At 38.4% G+C, this 27,123-nt stretch overlaps 1 protein-coding gene across 2 annotated transcripts in view; it reads left to right on the forward strand.

Annotated features, from left to right (window-relative positions):
* The window catches only part of C21H8orf34 (chromosome 21 C8orf34 homolog), a 357,039-nt gene that overhangs the window by 38,276 nt on the left and 291,640 nt on the right, over positions 1 to 27,123 (forward strand). For both annotated transcript variants that reach the window (XM_061123439.1, XM_061123440.1), the window contains exon 2: positions 26,605 to 26,752. In XM_061123439.1, the coding sequence (XP_060979422.1) occupies positions 26,605 to 26,752 (148 nt within the window). The remainder of the gene's footprint in view (positions 1 to 26,604; positions 26,753 to 27,123) is intronic.

Consider the following 27,123-nt stretch of genomic DNA (forward strand, 5'->3'; position numbering starts at 1 on the left):
GTTGGAGAAGACTCTTGAGAGTCCCTTGGACTGCAAGGAGATCCAACCAGTCCATCCTAAAGGAGATCAGTCCTGGGTGTTCATTGGAAGGACTGATGCTGAATCTGAAACTCCAGTACTTTGGCTCCCTGATGTGAAGAGTTGACTCATTGGAAAAGACTCTAATGCTGGGAGGGATTGGGGGCAGGAGGAGAAGGGGATGACAGAGGATGAAATGGCTGGATGGCATCACCGACTCAATGGACATTGGTTTGGGTAGACTCTGGGAGTTGGTGATGGACAGGGAGCCCTGGCGTATTGCGATTCATGGGGTCACAAAGAGTCGGACATGACTGAGCGACTGAACCGAACTGATCACTAATAAATATTAAATAGTTCATATAACTTGTCACTCATGTAAAACACATTGGTTTTATTGGTAAAGGGTAACTGATTTGAAGAGAATATACATTCTGATTTCAAAATTGATTTTTAAGTTTTTGCCATGATTTTTATTTCTTATCTATAAATAAAATACTTTTTTTCTCTGAGGTTATAAAGATTTTTTTCTTATATTTTCTTCTACAGTTTTGCTTCTCCCCACTTAAGTTTTAAATAAATCTAGAGTTTGTTTCTGCCTGGGGTTTGAGTTAGGAATCCAGTTTATATATATATATATATATATATATATATATATATATATATATAGAGAAAGAGAGAGAGAGAGAGAGAGAGAATTATCCCAATACCCGTTTTAAAATTGTTCCATTTTCCTCCTCTATTATATAAAGCCATCACTAAAATATATTAAATTCCTACCTTTACTTCGGTGCATAGGGGATTTTGACTTTTTCTGCAATGTTCTAGTTATTTTATAGCAAAAAAAAAAAAAAAAACCTGGAAACAAAAAAGACACATGTTACTTTCAAGTTTTGAGGACAGATACATTTGAGACAGATATGCTGGATTAATCTTTGTAAGCTTTTGTATATTTTTCCCAAATATAAAAAGTCATATTCTGCCAAAACTATTATTTTGCTTTTTAAAGTTGAAAATATTGCAGGTAAAATTCTGTTACAAATAACTTTGCATAAAAAATTATGTATTACTTTAAAAAGTAATACATGTATTGCAATTAAAATATAAACAGTGGGTTTCTTCTCAGAGGCTTCTGAGAATCCATTTTAAATCCATTGAGGATGACCCTAGCTCATCCTCCATTTACTCTTTGTTTGAAGAATATGCCTGTGTTAAGGTCTGAAGTCATATTTTCTTTCATAGGCTGTTATGATTTTGAAAAGTGATAACATCATCTTCTTGGCTTTAGGAAATAAAGACAGCTTTGGAAGAAGCCCAAGAATTGAGTCTTGACCTTGGAAATGTTTCCTAAGTGAATATATTAGAGAAACATACTACTTTTTAAATTTTGTTTAATCCATTAGCAAAATTTAATTTCATTTGTAAAAAAATGCTGTAGATCTCTCTTATGCTTTAAACTATTTGGGGCTGGTGAAAGAAGGAATGCTGAAGACAAAAGTGATGTATATTTATGTATTTAGTGAATTCCCTACAACTGAATAGCCTTTTTGTGAGTAACATGAGTTGAATTCAGATATTAATGATGACTGGTCAAGTCTAGTCCATCTGAAACCCAGGATAGTTCAGACTCATTCCGTACATGACAAGGAATGTTGGCTATATTAATGTGATTTGATTAAATATAAAAATGTGGAGAGTGGACACATTCCTCTAGGCAGACTTGTTCATTGTTGCATGAACTAAGTGGAGGATATCCTGAATACAAAATAAAATATAGTAATAATCTCACATTTTTGATAGAACAAGGCATGAAAATGTGAGCAGACCAGTGGATTTTGCAATGAACCTTCTTTCCTACCATGATTCAACAGTACTTGCCTGCAGTGACAAATCAGAAGTTATATGACAGTCTGAAAGTCAAGTTTCACAGACTTCCCTGGTGGTCCAGTGGTTAAGAATCCACCACCCAAGGCAGAGGACACAAGTTTATCCCCGATGGGGGAGCAGATCCTGCGTGCTGTGGGGCAGGTAAACCCATGTGCCTCAAGTGCTGAGCCTGTGGGCCCTTAAGCCCATATGCCATGACGAAGACTCAGTGCAGTCAAAAAAATTTTTAAATAAAAGTCATGTTTCAGCATGACTTTCCCCTCCTCTGGCTTCTTAAAAATGGCGTAGGGAAAGAAAATGAACATCGTGGCAAAAAAATAGAGAAAAGACACCTTTAGAAGATTTACCAAAGGAAAGAATTTCAGTGTCGAGTTTGAAGAAAAAGAAGTGGAAGGAGAGGAAATTAGAGACTTCAGGCGGAATCACTTCATGCAGGTTCCTATAACTGTCTCTGGGAGTTTGAACTTGATTCTGAAGGTGATAGCAAGTCATCAAAGGGTTGTGAATAGGTGAGTGAAATTATGAGATGAGAGCATTGCAAATGAGGTCTTGTTTCAGTTTGAAAAAATGGATTGGAGAAGAACAAGGCTGAAGGTGGCGATACCTATTAGGAGACCATTACAGTGACCTTGGGGAGAGGAGATGGTGGAAACGGCAAGGGGATGGCATCTGGACTGGAGAGGACTGATGAGATTTGAGGTCTGTTTAGGAGATGCTGTCAGTCAGACTTGGTGTTTGACTTAGCTGTGGGAGTGCAGGTGAAGGAGGATTCAGGAATGATGCTGTAGTGATAAAATCAAGTGGGTAGGCATGCTGTCTCTGAGAGAAGAAACATACATCCGTGGCAATTATGCATGAATTTTAAGTGCCAGATATTACAGTCCCTGGGGTCCCAAATAGACACGACTGAGCGACTAAGCACCGCAACGTTGTACAATGTAATTTTGTTTCTAAATTTATAACATTTCCTACAACTGTAATGATGGATTCCATCTTGTTTTGGACTCATGTACTTTACAGTAAACTCATAATTTCTCATTTTAAGTAAAGGCAGTTGTCTTAATTATTTAATTCTAAGAATAATGACATTTCTGCTGTTGCCATCTAGTGGCCACTATTAGTTATGGTCCCTTTATTTTGTGCTCAAGATTTCAATTCTTGAATGTTACTGCTCTGAGCAAGAAGTAAATATTAGAGAACCAGTGTCTTTGAAAATGCAGTAGAGATCCTTATATTTGAATGAATTATGCCATGTAGAGTGTTAGTGATATGAGTGAAAGTGAAACTGTTAGTAGCTTAGTTGTGTCTGACTCTTTGCAACCCCATGGGCTGTAGCCTGCCAGGCTCCTCTGTCCATGGAATACTCCAGACAAGAATACTGGAGTGGGTTGCCATTTCCTTTTCCAGGGGATCTTCCTGACCCGGGGATTGAACCTGGGTCTCCTGCTTTGGCAGTCAGATTCTTTCCCAACTGCACCACCAGGGAAGATACTGTTAAATTTTTAGTTTAAGTTCTACAGTTTTTCTAAAGTAGGACTTGAAACAACTTATTTTAGCAGTTTTAGAGAGAATTTAGCAAAATATAAAGCAAGAGTTTGAATTCTTCCATATCAAGTCAAGTAAGAGGATGCACCTCAATGGCAAATACATGGCAAAGGTGCAAAGGAATTTTTATAACAATCAACATGCAGATACCTAATGAACAGCTTTAGTGTGCCCACGGTTAACACTGTCATACTCTGGTGGACACAAGCAAAGAATAGAAGATGGGGGTTTTCCCTGGACATATAACTTTACTGGGGGAAGGTGTAGTAAAATACACTGTGTTTGTTTCACTCCTCTCTGCATCCAACTACTACTACTGCTTTCTCTCTCTCTCCAGCCAATAATTCAAGGTTCTGAACATCTGGAAGGTACTTCCTGTTCCTACTAAAATTGGTTGGTCGACTACTAATTGTGAACTCCTTGATGTCAAACGATGTGTTCTCTTTTATACTTTATGCCTCACTGTGTCAAACAAACGAACAAAAAATTAAAATAAAAATGAACAATCCTGGGACTTCCCTGGTGGTCCAGTGGTTAAGACTTCAAGATTCCACTGCAGGAGGCATGGGTTCAATCGCTTGTTGGGGAACTAAGATCCCGCATGCCATGCAGTACAGCAAGCAAAACAAAACACACACACACATATATATACACACACACATTAACCATCCTACTCAATTGGTACAAATCTCTGCTATGTGCTATGAGAAATTGAGAAACTGATATGAGCCCAGATCCTTAGGGTTTAGGAATTTATGGTCTGTTCAGTGAGAGACTGGGCACCTATTATATTAGAATTATGTTATTCAAACAATTATACAATAGAGTGGTGTTAGTAGGGCCAAGTAGGAAACCAGTCAGCTTGAAGTATCTATGCTGGAGTTTGATGTTGTGGGATAGAAAACTAGCATCCATATTTTGTCCAAAGTGTTCAGTGCTATGGAAACCTATAGATTCTGAAGGCTGAGAGAACTAGTGTGCTGGGTACTTTTCATGGTGCATGATATAAAATCATACACTTTTTTCCTATATCTGTTCCTAAGAAGGCAGTACATAAAGTATAGCAACTTTTATACTAAATGACCACTTTGGGGGCTTATTTTTGTCTCAACCTTTGCCCCTCCAACCCCCCACCAAACAGTAGGAAGCATGTCCTGTTCATCCTAGTATCTCTCAGGCTCTAACATGAAATTTGGTTGTGATTTATAAAAAGAGAGTCTCAATGTCTGTTTACTGAATATGTCAGCATGTTTCTAAAAATATGTTATTTCCTACCATTTTAATGATGAATGAATTATCATTAATAATTAGTCATTGCAATAAATTAATGACAAATTCCCTCTTGTACGGCATATGATGCAACTCTGAGGGACTTTGTAAACTTAGGTCATCTTGAGACAGACTGGGACCTGGGACTCTGTGCTATGGTGCTTGCACCTGGACACACCGCCCTTCAAGCAACAAAATGCAAAGACACTCTATGGGATTAAAGTTAACTGCACACATGGGGCACGTGGGCCGAATTCTGGACAAAAGATACAAAGAGACCAAAGCCTTTGATCAATTCCTATTGATTGAGGAGGCCAAGAACCCCAGTCAGTAAGGAGCTCATCCCCATGGTCTTCTGCTCTGTCTCGTAAAGTGAGGAAGTTCTGCCATCATTCTCAAGATCCAGTTCCTTCTTAGACTGTTCCTCTCACCTGTGCCCCCTCGTTACTTTCACAGTGAGGCAGTCTCTTTTCTCCAGCCCCCACCCCAAATATTTCTCCATTCTCCTGTCGATTCCCCTATTTTCCTAAATGTTATCCTATATTAGACTCCCAACTTCCAGTTTATTGGATTAAATTAAGAGCCATAAACTAACTCTTTAAGTGGGTTTTTCCACTTAGTATTTTAACTTGTAGAAAGATCCATATAAGTACATATAAACTGCTTTGTTTCTGTTTCGTAATTGTAATATATTCCAAAGTATGATGTATAGTAATTTCTTTGGTCAAAGTCTTATCCAAAACTTTTAGGTTGTTTGTTGTCTTTGTTGTTTTAAATAGTGCTCAATAAATATTCATGCATATTTGTTAGTTTTGAATTGCTAAATCAGGATGCACATTTTTACTTCTGAAATGCATTGCTAAATCATGCTGCACTATTTAAGAGCCATTCATTTTGTCCTTTGAATTGTCTCTGTATATTTTTAATTGGATTTAGTCTATTGTTTCTTTTATTCTTGTCTTTTCTTCTAAAGAAAAAAGCAAAGTAAAGCAATTTACAACTCTGAAACATAGGTTATAGAAATGAAGGTACTAAAATATAGCCTGTTATTTTTCTGTAGTCACTTTAACTATTAGAAGGCTGCAGGGCCTCTTAATTAATTTAAAAGACTAATAGGTATGTTTAAACACAGCTAATTAAAAATTCCCTTGCAAATGAACCAGTGATTAGTATCTGTGAACAGAATCCTATTTATCTTAAATATATACGTATAGGCTGGTTCGCATAAGCCTGAAAGGAATATGTAATCAAACAGCTAACAGGAGCAAAACATAGTATTCTGAGATAATATTTTGAAAATCCAGTGGTGTTATCACAAAACAGAATTCTCATTTTGACCCAGAAGAATTTACTTACGTAATCTAACATCCCTATGAAAGAAAGGACTTTATAGCAGTTTTAAAAAGTTTCAAGTACTCTTGAGATGTTCATGCTATATTTGAATTGTTTTGCTAACTATGCAGTTTTAGCATTGGAGAAATTTTCTGAAAAAGCAGTTTATAGCACAGCAGTGCCTGACTCAGCAACTCTTCACACTCCTGAAGCCAGGGCTAGCTTCATGGGCATGTGATGTGTGAAGTCACACAGGCCCTACGTTTGGAGGTCCTCACTCTTGGTTTAATGATCTACTTTCAATATCTTAAAGTTTTAAATGATTTTTGAACAAAGGGCTCCACATTTTTATTTTGCACTAGACCCTACAAAATGTTACAGCCAGTCCTACCCTTGGTATATTTTTCAGAATGAAACTGTGTTTCTTAGCATGTACCCTTGAGTCAGTGTTAATCCTAATTACAGAGAAAAACTTTAGAATGAGATCTATATGAATATATCTATTCTGTTGGAAACCAGGGGCCAATGAATGCTGACTGCAGTTGAAATCCTTATCCCTGCAGGGGCTATGGAACTAACTCCTGCCGCCCTAATCCTATCTGTCTCCCTTTCCTGGTCACTGAGAAGCATCAGGCATTGAAAACTTCTTGATGAGATTTCCTGCTATTTCAGAGTTTCAAATCTATGTGGTTCACTGTTTCTAAGTGCCAGATTACTTCTTTTTCTCTGAAAGTTTTAGTTTATATTGGAGTATAGGTGATTAACAGTGTTGCATTAGTTTCAGATTACTTTTTGAAGACCCTTACTCAACCAGGAACAGACATCAGTAAGGAGCTTTGTGATGTTGTCTTTATAGTAGTGGAGAGGACACCTGCTCCATGAGGTACTTTTATGCCCCTGGAAGGCAGGAAAATCTCAGGGACAGATTTCCATGCCCATCAGTTCTTGTTCCATCCCTTGCTGACTTGTACCTTCTCACCAGTGCCTGCTCTTTCTCTTAATTTGCTTTTCTTTCCCCTGTTTACCCACTCCAGTATTCTTGGGCTTCCCTGGTGGCTCAGCTGGTAAAGAATCCGCCTGCAATGTGGGAGACCTGGGTTCGATCCCTGGGTTGGGAAGATGCCCTGGAGAAGGGAACGGCTACCCACTCCACTATTCTGGCCTGGAGAATTCCATAGACTGTATAGTCCATGGGGTCACAGAGAGTCAGACATGACTGAGTGACTTTCACATTCACTTCCCTATCTTTTGGAAGCCTCAGAGTTACTACATACTGAGTTAATCAGTTTGTCTTTTGACTCTGTGTTCTTAAGGTGATTCAAGGATCATTTGTCAGTTAGAGTCTGACATCAAAGTTAGCTTGTTGTTGTTTAGTCACTAAATCATGTCTGACTCTTCTGTGATCCCAGGGACTGTAACCCCCCTGGCTCCTCTGTCCATGGGATTTTTCAGGCAAGAAAACTAGAGTGGGTTTCCATTTCCTTCTCCAAAAGTTAGTGTCTTAGTTGCTCAGTTATGTCCAACTCTTTGCTACCCCATAGACTATAGCCCACTAGGCTCCTCTGTTCATGGAAGTCTCCAGGCAAGAATACTAGAGTGGATTCCCATTCCCTTCTCCAGGGGACCGTCCCAACCCAGGGATTGAACCCGGATCTCCTGTATCACAGGCAGATTCTTTACCATCTGACCTACGTGAAAATGAAAGTGAACGTTGCTCAGTAGTGTCCGACTCTTTGCAACCCCAAGTCCGTGGAATTCTCTAGGCCAGAATGGTGGAGTGGATAGCCGTTCCCTTCTCCAGGGGATCTTCCCAACCCAGGGATCGAACCCAGGTCTCCCGCATTGCAGGCAGATTCTTTACTAGCTGAACCACCAGGGAAGCCCAAGAATACTGGAGTGGGTAGCCTATCCCTTCTTCAGTGGATCTTCATGACCCAGAAATCGAACTGGGGTCTCCTGCATTGCAGGTGGATTCTTTACCAACTGAGCTATCGGGGAAGCCTGAGCCACGTAGATTGGACTTATCTTGGCATAGGGATCCTATGTGGGATAGTCACAAAGAGCAAAGAAATACTGGGCCTCTCAGGATAGCTGAATCTGTAGAGCTTGGGACTTGTTTCAGCCTAAGAATATGGTTTATTCTAGGATCAGTGAGTTCACTCAGGTCCGAAAATAAAATATTGTAAATCTGTTACACCTGATCTCCCTAAGATAGTGTAAATTCAAAAGTGTGAGTCAGTCTGAGTCATGACTTACTATTAGGATGGTTCTCATAGATTTGCCATGAGAACTTGATGGTGGATTCAATTCTGGGCTGGCAGAGAACATATAGGGGGCTGATAGGTTGTGTGATAGATTGCAGTTCATACATCATGTAAGGTTTTTTCCAAAGAGGGTCATTTACCTCTGACGGTATTTCAGTCTATAACCACGTGTGTCAGATACATAAAGGATTGGCAAAACAAGCATATAAGACAAAATCTGGTTATTTACCACTACTGAAAACTAACTCAGAAGAAAATAAGCATTTGATTTTTGTTTTTGATTTCACTTCTTCCCATAATCCCATGAGAAACTAAAATAAAGGCAAATTCAACTACTTTTAAAATTCACAAAGCAGATAAAATAACTCTCTTGTCTTCCTGCTACAATAAAACTCTTAGAGAATTGGTGTACTGTTGGGTCTCAACTTTCAGATTTCCTGAATTTTTTTGACTTATTTGGCCATGAAAAATACCAAAAAGGGTACAAAAATGTTTGCTATTAGAGGAAGGAATCAGAGGTATGGGGACATAAAACCCATGTTTCCAAGTAAAAGGTACAGAATAAGATGGACCAAAAGTGTTTTAATTTACACGGTGGAGAATTGAATGTAAGAGGGAGGGAGTGTGGTCCTGAAACATAAAGCAAGAGTTGGTGCTGAAGACCCAACCATGGGCTAAACACCTGCACAGGTAGACACAAAGAGGAAATGAATGGGAGGAGTAACGTGATCGATTCCATCTGCTGGTCTGCTGGTTGCTTTGGCTTCAGTAAATTTAAACATGGTTTCCACCCTTTTTGCTGTATATTATCATAGAACTTGGAGGAAGGGTGCAGAATCATGGAGAGGATTAAAGATAGGTTTTATTTGTGAATATATAGAAGAAAGACTGAAGGCAAAAGGAGAATAGGGCAGCAGAGGGTGAGATGGTTGGGTAGTATCACCAACTCAATGGACTGAACTTGGACAAACTGTGGGAGATAGTGAGGGGCAGGGAGGCCTGGCATGCTGCAGCCCATGGTGTCGCACAGAGTCAGACATGACTTAGCCTCTGAACAACAAACAACAACATACAGAAGACTGTGGGTATGACCCTGAGTTGGGACGATCCATTGGAATAGGAAATGGCAACCTGCTCTAGTATTCTTGCCTGGAAAGTCCCTTGGACAGAGGAGCCTGACAGGCTACAGTCTTGGGGGTTGCAAAGAGGCAGACAGGACTGAGGGACTGAGCACACAGCACTCACATGCATGGGTATGACAGTCTGGGTGATCAACTGGGAGACTTGTGTTTCCGTTGATGAATCAGTGGGAGAGGTGAGATGTGATGGGTCCTCCTGGGCGCCCTGAGGGTGAAGGCAGGTCACCCACTTCACTGGAACCAGGAGCTTCCTGGACAGGACTGTTCTTCTCCCTGCAGATCCCAGTGAGGATGTCTTGGAAGATTGCTTCCTTGGGTGGACTAGTGCAGGGGGCTGTGGGAGAATCTTCTTCCAGGTGGAGCTGTGGAATGGGCGGCTCTGGGAGAAGAACGCCAGCCTGCCTCAGACATAGAGCACTGTGGACGGTGAGCACGGGGTGGGGCCTGCCACCTCTGCCGTGTGGCTGCCGGCCATGTGGGGTGACCATGCCCACAAAAATTGGAAAGTAGTCACCTTTGACTAAAGTATTATTACCTGAAGAGCGTCCTAAATGTCAAATTCTATAATAATTTTTTTTTTTTGGGCATTTCACCATACTTCTGAATACCTGACTACCTTTAACTTTTATATTCCTATTATACTTTTTCTTAGATCCCTTTTTTATCATTATAGAGCATTTTCCCCATAAAGTAGGGGAAATAAACTCTCTGAATTTCATGTCAAAAATAGCCTTATCCCCCCCCCACACACATTTCATTTATATCCTCTCTCATTCATAGAATTCTAAGTTTGTATCCCCTACTCACCTTAGTTGAGCATCTTAAAGGTACTGCCCTTTTGCTTTTCATCATTCGAGTTTTACTGATAATAAGTTTGATATCACTGAGATTTTTATTTTATAGGCAACATTTTACCCCACTGACATCTTTTATTGTTTTACTTTTGTCTGTGAGCTCGTAACATTTCATCAGGGTGTTTTTAATTATGGGTCTTTTCATTAATTCTGAGCTCTTTCAGTCCTTCGCTTTGGGTGTATTTCTTTAGCTTAGAGAATTTTTATTATACTTTTCTTCATTTTCTTATCTGTGTTGTCAGTGTATTCTTCTGAAATGTTTCTTTAAAGGATGATGGGCCTTCCATATCAGTTTGATTCTCAGTTTGATCAGTTTGATCAGTTTAATTTATATTTCCCATTTTTATATTTTTATTTCATTTATCAGATTTATTTAACTTTATTTTTAAAATTTATATATGTCACTAACATTGCTTTGAATTTATTTAGTCCTTTCATTTATATTTTGATTTAGGAATACTGTTTAATCCTCATTGACACTATTTTCCTTAGATTTCTTATTTTTCACAGCCTCAAGGTCCTGTTTTATAAATGCAGCACTCTTTCTAGTAGTTTCCTGTGATAGCTCTATTCTTGTCTCAGTTGTCTTACTTTTATGCTTGCACAATTCTTCCTAAAATTTCTGCTGATTTCTGATTGTCAATTCATGTATATGAATGAGAGATAAGATTGGTTCTTATAGGTAGCTTGTATGGGTTCCTCTGCCTTGAGTGAGTGGGCTGGGTGAATGGACTTAGAGAGCTTAGCAGTCAGATGTCTCCGTCCAGTGTGCAGGTGGAAAGCTAATATCCCCAAGAAAGGAGGGCCCTCGCCTCGGGGCAAAATGCTTTCCCAAAGTTAGCTCACCAGCCTCTGTCCTCACCTTCCGTGAGAGGTGAAGCCCAGGGTTACTTCAGGTTCTCCTCTGCTGCTTCTTGTAGTCTAGTGCTGTTACTGGGGACTTTCTTAGATGGCATTGGAAAAGAGTTCTCTGATCTCACTCTGTGTGTTAAAGCCCCAGCTGCGAATAGCATCCCTTAGAAGAGGGAGATGAGTCCCAACAAGCCTAGCTGATCAGAACGTACTTCTTTACCGAATTATTGGTTTGGCCAAAATGTTCACTCAGGTTTTTCCATAACATATTAAATATGTTTTCCATAACATCTTATAAGATGTTATGGAAAAACCCAAATGAACATTCTGGCTGGCCCAGTCCACTGATGGCTTCTCTTTGGCTTGTATTTGGTGCTTTAGCTTGAATGTTCTCCCTGGCTCTCTTGGGAAGAAGAGAACTTCCTTCTGGTATCTTGGGCTGTAGTCTCTCACCTGTTCTAATGTAACCACTCATCTTACCCCATCTGCTTAGTTCTTCATGCTTTAGAGTTTCTCAATATTTCCAGTCCATCAATAGCACTTTTTCTTATTTTCCTGTGCTATTGTGCACACAACATCATTTCTCTTATTTTAATATAACTTTGGGGAATGAGGGAAGGGCTAGTCATTGTGTAAACTTGTAAGGTCATTCCACTGTATTATACAAGAAACCAACTTGCATTTAACCTGTTAAACGTTATAGGACCACACGGCTTTCGATAGTGTTTGTGGTCTGGATTCAGTGTAGAGGGGAAATGTTTGTGGTCAGATAAAAATATATAAGCATACATAGCATGTTTCTTGTGTAAAACAATCTTGACAATAGCTGGAAAGATTTTTCATTGCTATAGCAGAAAATAGATTTTATTGAGTGATTGTAAATCTTTCTAAATCACCATGTTGCTTATCAGCTTCAGTGAGCCTAGTCAAACTCAGTGAGGGTTTGTTGAAATGATTGCTATTTATTATTCATTAAGGAATTTAGTCTTAAGCACATGATGTCTGTTTTTATCAAAACATATATAACTCTACAGAACCTACATAGAGTGTATTTATTTCAGCACATACCTTCTATGAATGGGGGTATTAGGTATCTGTAGGATAGAAATTTATTACCAGCAATTACTAATGATGTCAATATACTCTTTTACTTTTCATAAACCATAGATAATATTGATGTCAGCATGCTGCTAAATTAATTTATATACAAATTCCTGTCTAGGGACTTTCCTGGTGGTCTAGTGATTAGGAATTCTCCTTCCAATGCAGAGGGGTGTGGGTTTGATCCCTGTTCAGGGAACTAAGATCTCACATGTCACTCAGCATGGCCAAAAAAAAAAAAAATAAAAGAGAATTTCTAATTTCTCTGCTAATGCCATGACTTTAATGTTGGTTTAGAATTAAATGCCTTATCAGTTGACTTCATTTTTTGTACATTAACTTGGTGTTCTGCATATTAGCTATAATTTTCCTTTGAAAATGAGCATATTAAATTTGTATGTTTATTTAATGTTTATAGTTTTGGATTTTAATAATAGTATGGTGGTTTTTTCCTAGATGAAACATTTTTTTGCTGATGAAATATTTCTAATAAAGAAGAAAAATTTAAAATAGACTCATTCCTTCCACTCTGTTTCATCAGATTACATTGCCTACCACCCCAGTCGTTACTTTTACAGACCCCTGGGTGGCTCCCCTATATTCCTCAATAGTTTTAACTCTCTAGAACTCTGGGTGATTTCCCTGTATCTCTCAGTAGCTTTAATTCCTAAATATTGCCATTCTTTATAATGGTACATTAGAAAGATTCATTCTTGCAACTTTCATGTACATATGGATGACCTTTCCATTAGCCTCTTTGTTGAACTCCTCTCACCCAGGGATTTATTTCTTACTTCTTATCTTAGCCACTCCTGGTGTTGTTACTAATGACTGTGGTTTTCTGGAGTCTCACTTTCAAGCATCCTTCTCTCCGACCATCTTCTCCTCTCCTTCTAGCTCACTGCCTCTAATATCCCAACTCCAACTTTTCTTTGACCTCCCCTGGATGTCCAACTCATTGATACTACCACATTTTCATCATCTCTTACCTCTTTCATGTCCTCACTCAGCTGAAATTCTGGGGCCAGTGGCCAGTCATTATAATTGCTCCTTCCACGTACTCTCAAGTGTTGATACCTTTCCTCTCTCCCAGCTCCTCCTACTCACTTCACTAAACCATAAACCTGCCTAAATACAAACTTTTGCCTCTTTTGTGCCTCCACGTGTGCAGCTGAATATGACTGTGAGAAAAACCTGCTGCCACACAAAATTGTCTTACTTTAAATTTGCAACAACAAATCTCAAGTGGCCAAATAATCCTACAGCCCTGAATCACTGTTTTTCATTTGTTTCCCTTTTCTCAAAACTCCCAGTGTTCATCTCCCATCCTCTATTTCTGCTGTTAACCTTGTTTCCGGCTTTACTGGGATAATACAGACAATTATTAGAGGAAGCCCACAGACCAAAACCAACAAGTGCAGGGCAAGGACATGTTTCTGTTTTGTTCACTAACCATCGGCAACACACGGTGCCTAGTTTCTAGTGCGTGTGTGTGTGCTAAGTCACTTCATGTCTGACTCTTTGTGACCCCATGGACTGTAGCCCACCAGGCTCCTTTGCCATGGGATTCTCCAGGCAAGAATACTGGAGTGGGTTGCCATGCCCTCCTCCAGGGGATCTTCCCGACCCAAGGATCGAACCCATGTCTCTTATGTCTCCTGCATTGGCAGGCGGGTTCTTTACACTGAGCCACCAGGGAAGCCCCGTGAGTGCTCAATAAACATCTGTTGTGCAAATAAAGTAAATTATTGTCATTCTAAAGGAAGCATTGAAAAACATTAATTGAAGAGTTGCTATGAGCACTATCTCTTCTGTTTGGCTAGTTGACAGCTCCTTTCCCACACCCATGTTGGAATTCCTGGTCTTCCACCACTGAACCATCCCTGTTCATTGCTCTGTTTTATAGTGAATGGCAGTGACATCAGCTCATTACCATTCATTCAAACTCAATACCTGAGTGACTCATTCTTCAAGCTGATTTGACCCTCTCCTCCCCAGGTCAGATCTGCTGTAGGAACTGATGTGTAAAGTCAGGCCATTGCTTTGCACCCTCACTTACAGTGGAAACAGTGTCAGACTTTATTTTTTGGGGCTTCGAAATCACTGCAGATGGTGACTGCAGCCGTGAAATTAAAAGACACTTACTCCTTAGAAGGAAAGTGATGACCAACCTAGATAGCATATTAAAAAGCAGAGACATTACTTTGCCAACAAAGGTCCGTCTAGTTAAGGCTATGGTTTTTCCATTGGGCATGTATGGATGTGAGAGTTGGATGGTGAAGAAAGCTGAGCACCGAAAAATGGATGCTTTTGCACTGTGGTGTTGGAGAAGACTCTTGAGAGTCCCTTGAACTGCAAGGAGATCCATCCAGTCCATCCTAAAGGAGATCAGTCCTGGGTGTTCATTGGAAGGACTGATGCTGAAGCTGAAACTCCAATACTTTGCCCACCTGATGTGAAGAGCTGACTCACTGGAAAAGACCCTGATGCTGGGAGGGATTGGGGGCAGGAGAAGAGGATGACAGAGGATGACTGGTTGGATGGCATCACCAACTCGATGGACATGGGTTTAAGTAAACTCTGGGAGTTGGTGATGGACAGGGAGACCTGGTGTGCTGCGATTCACGGGGTTGCAAAGAGTCGGACACGACTGAGCGACTGAACTGAACTGAACTGAACTAATAGTTCAGTAGTCTTGGAACAGTTTAAGCACATCTTTTAACAGGGCAAATCAATTTCATTTCCTTAATGAAAATAATCATTGGCTTTGCACTCCATTTAAAGTAATATTCAGTCTACATGTCTTAACTGACAAAACTCTGTGAGTTCTGTCATCTGCCTACCTCCTCAACTAGCATACTATTCCATCCTTGCTGACATTTGACAGCTCTTTTTTAAATTAACTTATATTAAAGTATGAAAAGTAAAAGTGAAGTCGCTCAGTCTCGTCTGACTCTTTGCAACCCCACAGACTGTAGCCTACCAGGCTCCTCCGTCCATGGGATTTTCCAAGCAAGAGTACTGGAGTGGGTTTCCATTTCCTTCTCCAGGGGATCTTCCCGACTGAGGGATTGAAACCGGGTCTCCTGCATTGTAGACAAGTGCTTTTGCCATCTGAGCCACCAAGGTGTACTCTGATACAGCACATTAGAGTATTGTTGCTTTTCAGTGTTTTGTTAGTTTCTACTATACAGCAAAGTGCATCAGCTTTATGTATATATAAAGTCTTAGTTGCTCAGTCGTGTCTGACTCTGCGATCCCATGGACTGTAGCCTGCCAAGCTCCTCTGTCCATGAATTTTTCCAGGCAAAGATACTGGAGTGGGTTGCCATTCCCTTCTCCAGGTGATCCTCCCAACTCAGGGATCGAACACATTGCAGGCAGATTCTTTATTGTCTGAGCCTATTTTATGTGTATATAGACATATGTGTGTGTGTGTATAATATATCCCCCTTTTTTTGGATTTCCCTCCCATCTAGGTCACCACAGAGTTGACAGATCTTTAGAATGCACCAATTCCCACAATGCCGAGGAGTCTTTGCATTTATTCTTCTCTTTGCCTGAAATACTAACTTTTTGAATGTCTGGTTCTAGTTTTACCCTCAGGTCTCAGATCAAGTAGCATTTCTTCAGAGAGGCTTTATTGATCACTCCCTGTAATATACTTCATCCCCATTTCTCTGATGTATTTTCAGCTTTTTTCCCCATAGAACTTTCCAGAATCTATATTTTACTTAGGAAAGTGAAAGAGTTAGTTGCTCAGTCATGTCTGACTCTTTGCGTCCCTATGGACTATAGCCCGCCAGGCTTGTCTGTCCATGGAATTCTCCAGGCAAGAATACTGGAGTGGGTAGCCAGTCCCTTCTCCAGGGCTTCTTCCTGACCCAGGGATTGAACCTGGCTCTCCTACATTGCAGGTAGGTTCTTTTGCCATCTGAGCTTTCAGGGAAGCCCATATTTTACTTATTGGTTTTGTTATTTGTTTATTGACTAACTCTTCCAAAGAATAACTCCCTAATTCCTGGACCATGCCAGTCTTGTTTATTCTGAAAAAAAGAGTCTACTATAAATATGTAATATGGGAGTGAAGGAAGTATCAAGGGAACTTTTGCTGTCTGTAGAATCTAGAGCATATTATCATAGGAGATGAAACTGCCAATTGGGGACCAGTTTTAGGTAGCTTTGAATGCTATGAAGGGAAGCATGTGGAGTTTGTTTGTTTTGGGGGCAGATATTTTGCAGGTAATAATGCAGCTAAAGAAGTTTTTTTTTAATAAAGTTATTGACTTAATTTATTCATTTATTCATTCTTTCTCTTAGCACATGTGTAAGGAACTGTTCTTTGATCTTGGGAAACAAAGATGTCTAAGACATGTTTCCTGACCTAAAGAACCCTTCAGAGAGCTGAACTGGTAAACACATGATTTAATACAGTGGTGTGTGTTGTGCAGAATTATATTCATAATATTATTCAAACACTGACTATGCCTAACTAACTCTGGGCCTGTTTTTTTGTTTTTTTTTTCAGAGCCATTAAAAAAAAAATTCCATGTGGTTTCTATTATGATGGTCACTTCTTTGAAGCTGTATTTAGTCAGCATCAGTGATATCATTTGACCACAACTCCTTCATTTAATAAGTACTAATTCAAACATTCATATGACTATTAACAAGGCTATAATTTTCTTCATGTTTTTACCATTCTAGTCACAGTCAGATAGCTCCAGTTGGACACCTGATCACTATGTCTGCTGTATATCTTCTGGAAATATTTATACTTCGGACTCTCAAACTCAAATTTTGCTGCTGTCTGTTGATCTAAAATGTAGGAGATAAGTAGGTTGGCTGTGTATGTATAGTTGTGTAACACCAAAGTCCTGCATGACCAAGAATCAGGTTTCCCAGGAGGTACAGAAAACCATATGCGAACGATAAAGCATATGGTGGAGATAAGATATGGACAGAAACATGTGGTGGGCTTCAAATGCCTGCCTTTACTTGTTCCTAAAACCTAGCATCATCTTTATACTTCTTGTAGATTGATTATCCATGCCACTCTGAATCCATGAGCCAATAAATGCATGTTTTTGTCCAAACTAGAGATTTGACTGAACCATACTTCTTTTGGAATGTTATTTTTTTCACTTTAATTGTGATGTAGTTGACATACAGCACTTTATAAGTTTAAGGTGTATGGTGTAATGCCTTGACATACATGTATTGCAAAATGACTACCACAGTAAGTTTAGTTAGCATCCATCATCTCATATAGTTGCAAAAAAATAGAAAATCTCTTAAAAATCCCTAGAAAAAGTTAGATTTGAAAAGAAGAAGAAATATGGTTGAATTCTTTAAAGGAACCATGGGGAAAAGTGGGAAATAATCCCAATATATAGATACAGTAAAATTATCTTCAAGTTTAAAAACAACAAAAAAAGACATTTCTATGTAAAGCAAAACATAACTCGTCAGCACTGAAGTAAAGGTATTCCTTATTGTTGCTAAGAATAATCCCAGATGGATGGTTGGATATGAATGAATAGATAAGAGCAATAAAAATGGTAAATATATAGGTACATATAAATGTATGCTAATGGTATAAAATAAAAATTAAAAATACCTGTGGGATCACATATATGTATATATTACATATATCTTGCATATTATATATAGTTATAATACATAACAATAAATGTATAAACCAGGGGTGGTAAGTAGTGTCAAAGTATTCTAACTTCCTTGCAAAAGCTGAGACAAGGGAAAAATGCCAATTAATACTTAATGTAGCTAAGTCATTGCAGAAAGTGAAGAGGAACTAAAAAGCCTCTTGATGAAAGTGAAAGAGGAGAATGAAAAAGTTGGCTTAAAGCTCAACATTCAGAAAACTAAGATCATGCATCTGGTCCCATCACTTCATGGGAAATAGATGGGGAAACAGTGTCAGACTTTATTTTTGGGGGCCCCAAAATCACTACAGATGGTGATTGCAGCCATGAAATTAAAAGACTCTTACTCCTTAGAAGGAAAGTTATGACCAACCTAGACAGCATATTAAAAAGCAGAGACATTACTTTGCCAACAAAGGTCTGTCTAGTCAAGGCTATGGTTTTTCCAGTGGTCATGTATGGATGTGAGAGTTGGACTGTGAAGAAAGCTCAACACCGAAGAACTGATGCTTTTGAACTGTGGTGTTGGAGAAGACTCTTGAGAGTCCCTTGGATTGCAAGGAGATCCAACCAGTCCATCCTAAAGGAGATCAGTCCTGAATATTCATTGGAAGGACTGATGCTGAAGCTGAAACTCCAATACTTTGGCCACCTCATGCAAAGAGTTGACTCATTGGAAAAGAGCCTGATGCTGGGAGGGATTGGGGTCAGGAGGAGAAGGGAACAACTGAGGATGAGATGGCTGGGTGGCATCACTGACTCGATGGACATGAGTTTGAGTAAAGCCTGGGAGTTGGTGATGGACAGGGAGGCCTGGCGTGCTGCGATTCATGGGGTCGCAAAGAGTCGGGCACGACTGAGAGACTAAACTGAACTGTACTTAAGTCAAGTATTAATTTTATAATCTCTAGGTAACCACTAAAAGAATCTTAAACATGTATAACTTTCAGACTAACAGAGGGAAAAGTAGGAAAGTTTTCAATCAACCCAAAGAAAATAAGAGAAAAAATGAACATAATCTTGACAGAATAACTAGAAAGGTGATAGAAATAATATAGGATGATTTTTTTTCACAATTATTGTATAGCTGTTGTCTTTAAGACATTGCAGTGATGGTATAAGATTGACAAATCGATTAATGAAATAAAATGTACTTCTAGAAGTAGGCCCATATTTATATGGCTCCTTTGATTTGTGACTCTTTTAGGATCGAATCAGAGAAAGGCCTTACTAAGTAAGGAATGTCCAGTGAATTCATACCCAATTTGAAAATATCTTTGCCATGAAGACAAACATCCTTTCCTTAGATCATCAGCTCCTAAAGGAAGTGCCAGGTGTACACTATGAAATTTCCTCATAACTCTGTTATACTGAGCATCCTGTCTTAGTTACACATTATTTATAAATTATAAAAGGCTAAAATAACGTAATTCTTACTCAACCGAGGGATGTCATCCTTCTTACGGTGACTTCTACATACATCTGCTACTTCCACCATGGATTGATTTAATTATTTTCTTTAAGTCAGGAAGTGCTTAATTATTTCTACTGAGTGTCACCCTGTATTGTATTCCTATGGAGATATTTTCAAGACTGTGGAAGGTCCTACCTAACATCATAATAGTTTCATTGATAGACTACTATATTGAGTAATATAAATTCCTTAACTAAAAGTAGATCCATATTATATGCTAATATTTCTCACTGGAGACCTTGATGTTGGCATGAAAATTTAACTACAAGCTTGTACGTTTATATGAAAACTTTTCAAAGTAGATACTAAATATTAAAAAATTAAATTAAATATGAAATCTACTTTAGTATCTCTAATACAGAGATGTCTTCTAGGTGGGATTAATAGGTATTAGATAAAATACTCCATAACTTGTCATCTGCTGGTTAGGTTTATTATTTGCCTATATTATTAAAAGCAGAGAGAATTTAGTGTCTAAAATTCAGCTCTAGAGTTTAGAATATTTTTTAATTGTATTACTTTCATTATTCTTAATCTTCATTACAAAACCACCCTCTCTCTTTTTTTTTTTAACTTTCCATACCTGGATTATGTTTTATAATATACAAAGTGAATTCAGTTCAGTTCAGTTGCTCAGTCGTGTCCAACTCTATGCGACCCTATGAACTACGGCACGCCAGGCCTCCCTGTCCATCACCAGCTCCCAGAGTCCACCCAAACCCATGTGCGTTGTCGGTGATGCCATCCAACCATCTCGTCCTCTGTCTACCCCTTCTCCTCCTGCCCCCAATCCTTCCCAGCATCAGGGTCTTTTCAAATGAGTCAGTTCTTCGCATTAGGTGGCCAAAGTATTGGACTTTCAGCTTCAGCATCAGTCCTCCCAATGAATATTCAGGACTTATTTCCTTTAGGATGGACTGGTTGGATCTCCTTGAAGTCCAAGGGACTCTCAAGAGTCTTCTCCAACACCACAGTTCAAAAGCATCAATTCTTTGGTGCTCAGCTTTCTTTATAGTCCAGCTCTCACATCCATACATGACTACTGGAAAAACCATAGCCTTGACCAGATGGTCCTTTGTTGACAAAGTAATGTCTCTACTTTTCAATATGCCGTCTAGGTTGGTCATAACTTTCCTTCCAAGGAGCAAGAGTCTTTTAGTTTCATGGCTGCAATCACCATCTGCAGTGATTTGGGAGCCCCCAAAAATAGTCAGCCACTGTTTCCACAGGTTCCTGGTCTATTTAGTTGCATTTTATTTTGTATTACAAATGAGTATTATGAATCTAATTTTATATTAAATTATATTTCAGAAGGGCTAAGAACCTATTTTTTAAATTTTTTCATTTATTTTTATTAGTTGGAGGCTAATTACTTTACAATATTGTAGTGGTTTTTGCCATACATTGACATGAATCAGCCATGGATTTACATGTGTTCCCCATCCTTAAAAACCTTTTGAAATAGGGATGAAAGTTTCTTAGGTCTGTATGGTTGTGTTTGGATGTGTGGCTAAGATTGTTTGCACTGGTGGGTTGTTGGTGAGGGGCAGGTGACCTGAAATGAGTAGAGAGTTAACACACACCTTAGTAACAGTGCATGTATCCTAGTTTGGTTGTGCATCTAGTATGAAGTCCTTTAATGTATTGTTGTTGTTTAGTTACTAAGTCGTGTCTGACTCTTTTGCAACCCCATGGACAGAGGAGCCTGGTGGGCTACAGGCTCCTCTGTCCATGGGATTTCCCAGGCAAGAATAGTGGAGTGGTTGCCATTTCCTCCTCCAGGGGATCTTCCCCACCCAAGGATCGAACATGAGTCTCCTGTACTGGCAGGAGGATTTTTTACTGCTGAGCCACCAAAGAAACCCCTGTTCATGTATAGTGAATGATTAAATATGTGAAAATGTTTGACATCTGTGCATATCAGGCAGTAGATAACTGATACTTTTAAGCATTTATTTTCACATTCTTCCTTTCCTGTTGAGCTCAGCCTTCCAGGGAAATCTCAGTTCTCATTGTGAATGAGAAGGTTTAGGGCAGGCCTGGGCATGGTCCTGAGATGGAGGAAGGTTGACTAACCAGAGGACAGTCTGAGTTATGTGAGCAGAAGAGTCCGACTAGAAAACATCAAATAGATATTTGTCTGTCTCACTTGTACATGGAAACCTAGTGCTGCATTGGAACTTATTTCTTGCCAAAGGCAAAACCATAACAGAGTTTAGAGATGTAATGAAGCAGAACAAAATTTTCCTCCATTCTACTTCTGTTTAGAAAAATGGAATGAGAAACAAGGCAAGGGTTCTGGTGGGGGTAGAAACCATTTGGGATTCTATCAATTGGGAATCCTGGCATCAATTTAAAATAAGGGTGTTTCATAAAGTATTTTGGAGACAGCTGATTTTCAAGTATTCTGTCCTTCATTTGTTGACAATTCAGTGCCCATTAACTGCCTATTTATGAAAAACGGGTGGTGGTGGAGAGGGTGAGTGTCTGGAAGGTTGTGATCTCATGCTAATTTTTAATAAGACCTAATTAAAAAGAGAAAATTGAAACATATGCAGATTTAGAATAAATTAATTCAGTCATCAGATCTTAGTGCCAGTTTTGAACTGAAATATCCTGCAGATGGTAACGTGCCAAATACCAATTAATATTTAAGGTAATTATGGGTGTTGAGTAAAAAATACATTTGATTGACATCGTCTCCATTATTAGGCTTCGTGTGTGGCGCTGGTGGTAAAGAATCCACCTGCCAATGCAGGAGACATAAGAAATGCAGGTTCGATGCCTGGGTTGGAAGATCCCCTGGAGGGGGAAATGGCAACCCGCTCCAGTATGCTTGCCTGGAAAATTCCATGGACAGAGGAACCTGGCAGGTTATAGTCCATGGACATGACTGAGCATGCTTGCATGCACATTTCCATTATTACTAGAGTGTAATATCCTTTATGTTTATTGATTTAACAAAAAGACTGCATAATGAGAAAGCCCTGAGATTTTGGAAATGGTTTTAATTTTGATTCCTGATAACTTTCTAGTGAGGCTAGGACTTCTCTCTCAGGAAATGAAATCAGAAGTAACTAATTCCTAAGTAAGTATTTAAGTGAATAAGTAATGTTTTAGGCATAATGGCATGCTCTGTGTTGCTGTGGGACCTGGAGCAAAGATTCTTATCCTGGAATCATTGAAACCTTAGAGCGTCAACTCTTAGGTGGGTAAACATCCAGGAACATTATGTAAAATTTGATGTTTGTGTGTATACATGTGATTTTGGTTTTTAACCATGAAATTCCATAGTTTTCATCAAATGAAATGACTGTTATTAAAATTATTTCTACTGGATCATGATTACTCGTTTCCTTAACTGTTCACTTATTATTTAATAATAAATGACTGCAAAGAGCTACCAACTCACTCATGGTTTTGCTTTTATCTGGTGGACATTCAAACTAAAATGCATTTTGAGACAGTCATTACTGCTATTAATTGATAGTTAGCATTCATTCTCCAGTTTATTAATTATGACCATGTTCTATATAGTACAAGGTTCTATATAGTACAAGCCCTAACTTCCATGTATTTACATGATATATAATTAAAATTTATGCTCAGTAATTACTTAATGATTTATGTTCTCTGGATTATTTTTAAACATTTTAAAAATAATATTATCTTCCTATATATTTATATTTTAAAAATGATATATTTAAATAGGTAGCAGAATTATAATTAGCAAAAAAGGAAACATATTAATTCAGAGGCTGTCTCAATATAGTATATTCATGATTAAAGACTGCAGCTCATAATAAACTGTATTAAGAGAACATTTATCAGTCTTAATAATCAGAACAATAAGTCCAATAAAATGATGCAATGTGCATATTGTATTAAAACATATGCTATAAAAACATAAAATGGCAATAACAGTGTAATAATAAATGTATACATATATAAAATAACATATACATACATAAAAATGATAGTAAACTTGAGAATATTAGCTAACACCATTTTTGGACATATGATTAAAGGGGTTTTGGTCAGGAAAATAGAAGCCAGTCTGTATCTGGGTCATACAGGTTTTAATACAGATGAATGGGTAAAGAAGATGTGGCACATATATACAATGGACGATTACTCAGTCATCAGAAGGAATGAAATGCAGTCAGTTGTCATTTTGTGAATGAACTGAGAGCCTGTCATTCAGAGTGAAGTAAATCAGAAAGAGAAAAACAAATGTCATATATTTATGTATATATGTGGAATCTAGAAAAATGGTCCTGATGAACCTATTTGCAGGGCAGGAGTAGAGGCACCAACGCAGAGAATGGACTTGTGGACATAGAGAGGCGGAGAAGAGTGCGGGATGAATTGAGAGAGTAGCGTCGACGTATACACTACCAGTGTGTACAGGCGTATACACTGCCAAGTGTAAAACAGACAGCTCGTGGGAAGCTGCTCTATAGCACAAGGAGCTGAACTCGGTGCTCTGCGATGACCTGGAGGGGTGGAATGGAGGAGGATGAGGGGAGGCTCAAGAGGGAGGGGCTGTATGGATACATATGGCTGATTAACGCCGTTCTACAGCAGAAACAACACGACATTATAAAGCGATTATATTCCAAAGCATGCAGTGTGCTCAGTCACTGAGTCAGGTCCAGCTCTCTGTGACCCTGTGGACTGTAGCCGGCCAGGGTCTTTTGCCCATGGGATTTCCCAGGCAACAATATTACTAGAGTGGGTTGCCATTTCCTTCTGCAGGAGATCTTCCCAGCCAGGGATCAAACTTGTGTTTACTGCATTGGCAGGTGGGTTCTTTACTGTTGAACCACCAGGGAAGCCCTATATTCCAATAAAAAATATGTAAAAAAATAAAGACAGTATAGGAACACTTTAATTTACTTGGGAAAAAAAAACCCAGAAACTTACCATCTAACTTGAAAGTTAAAGGAAAAAAAGCTTGTAAGATCTTGTGCTTTTTTCTTTTTTTAACTTTCAAGTTAGATGGAAAGTTTCTGAATTTAAGTTAAAGTTCTTTATCTGACCTAGTTTTGCTCTATCAGAGTAAAGGAAAGGCCTTCTGTGACAAGAGTAGTCTAGTTGGTCTTTCTATTTATTTTTCTCTTTATTTTCTCATTGCTTTTATAATGTATAACTGATTTGAATGGAATAATAATATTTTTTTTCTACAGAAGCAAAACCTAAAATGTCTTAAGTTATGTTCCACTGATGTGTAATTGGGTTTTAATTGAACCCTACATTGCTTTACCACATAGAGGAATGACCTCTTAAATTATACTTGTAATAATTGCAATTTTAAATAACAGAAGTAAAGAAGACCTGTGCCAGCTGATTGTTTGCTTACCTACTTTTTAGAATATAAAAACATTATATTCATTTGTCTGACAAATATGTTGCTTCACAATGTGTTTGTGGTAGAAATCCTTTGCTCTTTTTAGTTCCAACTTTATGTTCAGTCTGCACAGTTTTGAGATACCTTGAATTATTTTATCCATGTCTCTGAGATCAAATTGTAATCTTCTCATCTACAGAATCCATTTAGCCTCTAATCAGACAAATCCATGTGTTCCTAGACTGTTATAAATGTTAACAAATATCTCTGGGATATGACAGCAGTTTCTGGTGTAGCAGTTCAGAAGAATGTGTATTACTGGGCTAAGAAATCTATGGATGCTTTAATCATTGTTTGTTAGGACAATAAGGGACTTTAGTTCTAGTAGTTCAGTCAATCAGTTTCATGTCTAACTCTTTGTGACCCCATGGACAGCAGCTCACCAGGCTTCCCTGTCCATCACCAATTTCCGGAGCTTACTCAAACTCATGTCCATCGAGTCGGTGAGCCCATCCAACCGTCTCATCCTCTGTCATCCCCTGGGTTTGATACACCAAATATTCATTCATTCATTTAACACCAGCTATGAGCTAGGTAGAATCTAGGGCCTAAGGAGAGAGTAGCGATCAAATCAGTTGGTCCCTGGGTCTTGGTGCTGTAGTAGGGGAGGAAGAGAGACAGGCACACACTGAAGAGCAAATATGAAAAAAGATGATTCTGGAGAGTGCTAAATGCTGTGATAAAAGATTATGAAGATTTGTTAGGGTAAACTTTTTAAGAAGATATCATTAGAGACTGAATGATGACAAGCCAGCCATCTGAACATCCCAGAAAAGAACATTCAAGGCAGAGGAAATAGGCCACCAACAAAAAAAGACAATGGGATGGGAAATTTCCAGTATCCCTTCCATCAGCATCGCTAATGCTTGATACACACTGTATCACTAGAGCCACTGTGTCTCACAGACTCTGAACTTAAAAAATGACAATTGACAGACTAGAATTCTGAGCTAAACCCAACAAGATGAAATGTGACTAATAGGAATCTAAAGTGGTGCATGCAGGTTCGTAAACCCAGTTACACAGCTCGAAATGATGTTCAGTTGGCTTGGCAGCTGTTGATAAAAGAACAGTCTGGGAATTCTAATTGACCACAAATTGGAGCTTGCTCTTGCCATTTCTGACCGGCAAAAGCAATGTGTAGATATTACCCTTAGGCAGACTTCTCCCCAGTTTAAAGCATCACTAAAGCGGTCCAAAAATGGAACTCTCCATTGCTTCACTCATTAAAAATAAAAAAAAAAAGAAAAGAGCAAGAAAGAATGAATAACTTTCAGGCCTTTTGAAAAAAAGAAACTTCTGTTAAAGAACCAGTTTAACATATTTTTTGGTTTCTGTGAAGCTGTGACTTGTTACTGGTTTCTTTCATTCCAACATTTTCTTCATTTGGGGATATTTATGTATAGTTAAGAAAGAAAAATGACATTGGCATATAAATCATATGATGAGGTATATTGAAAATTTGATATATAATGGCATCTCTCAAAATAGTAATCTGAAACTTATTTGACTGTAATTTTTCAAAAGAACTTAAACTTCCAGTATGTTTTGGAAAAATAAAATATTAAAACTCCAAATATGTCTTGGCTTTGCTATGTATTAGCCATGTAATGTAGACAATTTACTTTCCTCAAAATGAGACCAATAACTTGTACCTGCCTGAAAAGATTGTTAAGAGGATTAAATTAGTTGCTGTGTATAGAGTAGGTAAAGCAGTGCCTAGTAATAGTAAGTGATGTGTATGTGTTTGCTGTTATTATTAGATGTAAATGTATGCTCTACTCTGCCTTCAGGAATTAATGACCAAGTTAATAACTGAGACACCTGACCAGCCAATCCCATTTCTCATTGACCATCTTCAGTCAAAACAAGGAAACCGTGGGCAACTTCAAAGAACCTTATCTGGATCTGCAGCTCTCTGGGCAGAAAGTGAAGCATTAGGTAAATGAAAAGATATATTTTACAGTTAATGTTAATACATTTAATGTAAAATTTATGAAAGTCTTTCTTTTTATAACAAATAAATCTAGATAATTACCTAGGGTTTCATGTATTCACTGGTGTTCACCCATACCCTAGAACTTTTCAAAAAGTATTCTTGAATTAGAATATATTGTTATTTATTAGGCTTCCAAACATGAGAATCTTTGTATTCAATTTGAATAGAAGCTTAAGATTCAGATTTGCATGGAAAGCTTTCGTATGAATTCAAACTAATTATTTTAAACTTTAGTTATTTATTCTCTTTTTATGAAGAATTTGAATTAAGTGCTTATAGCTCCTCTGGGTAAAAGGGTAAACAGTACATTTCT

This window comes from Dama dama, chromosome 21 (assembly GCF_033118175.1).
Source record: "Dama dama isolate Ldn47 chromosome 21, ASM3311817v1, whole genome shotgun sequence".
NCBI classification, from domain to species: domain Eukaryota; kingdom Metazoa; phylum Chordata; class Mammalia; order Artiodactyla; family Cervidae; genus Dama; species Dama dama.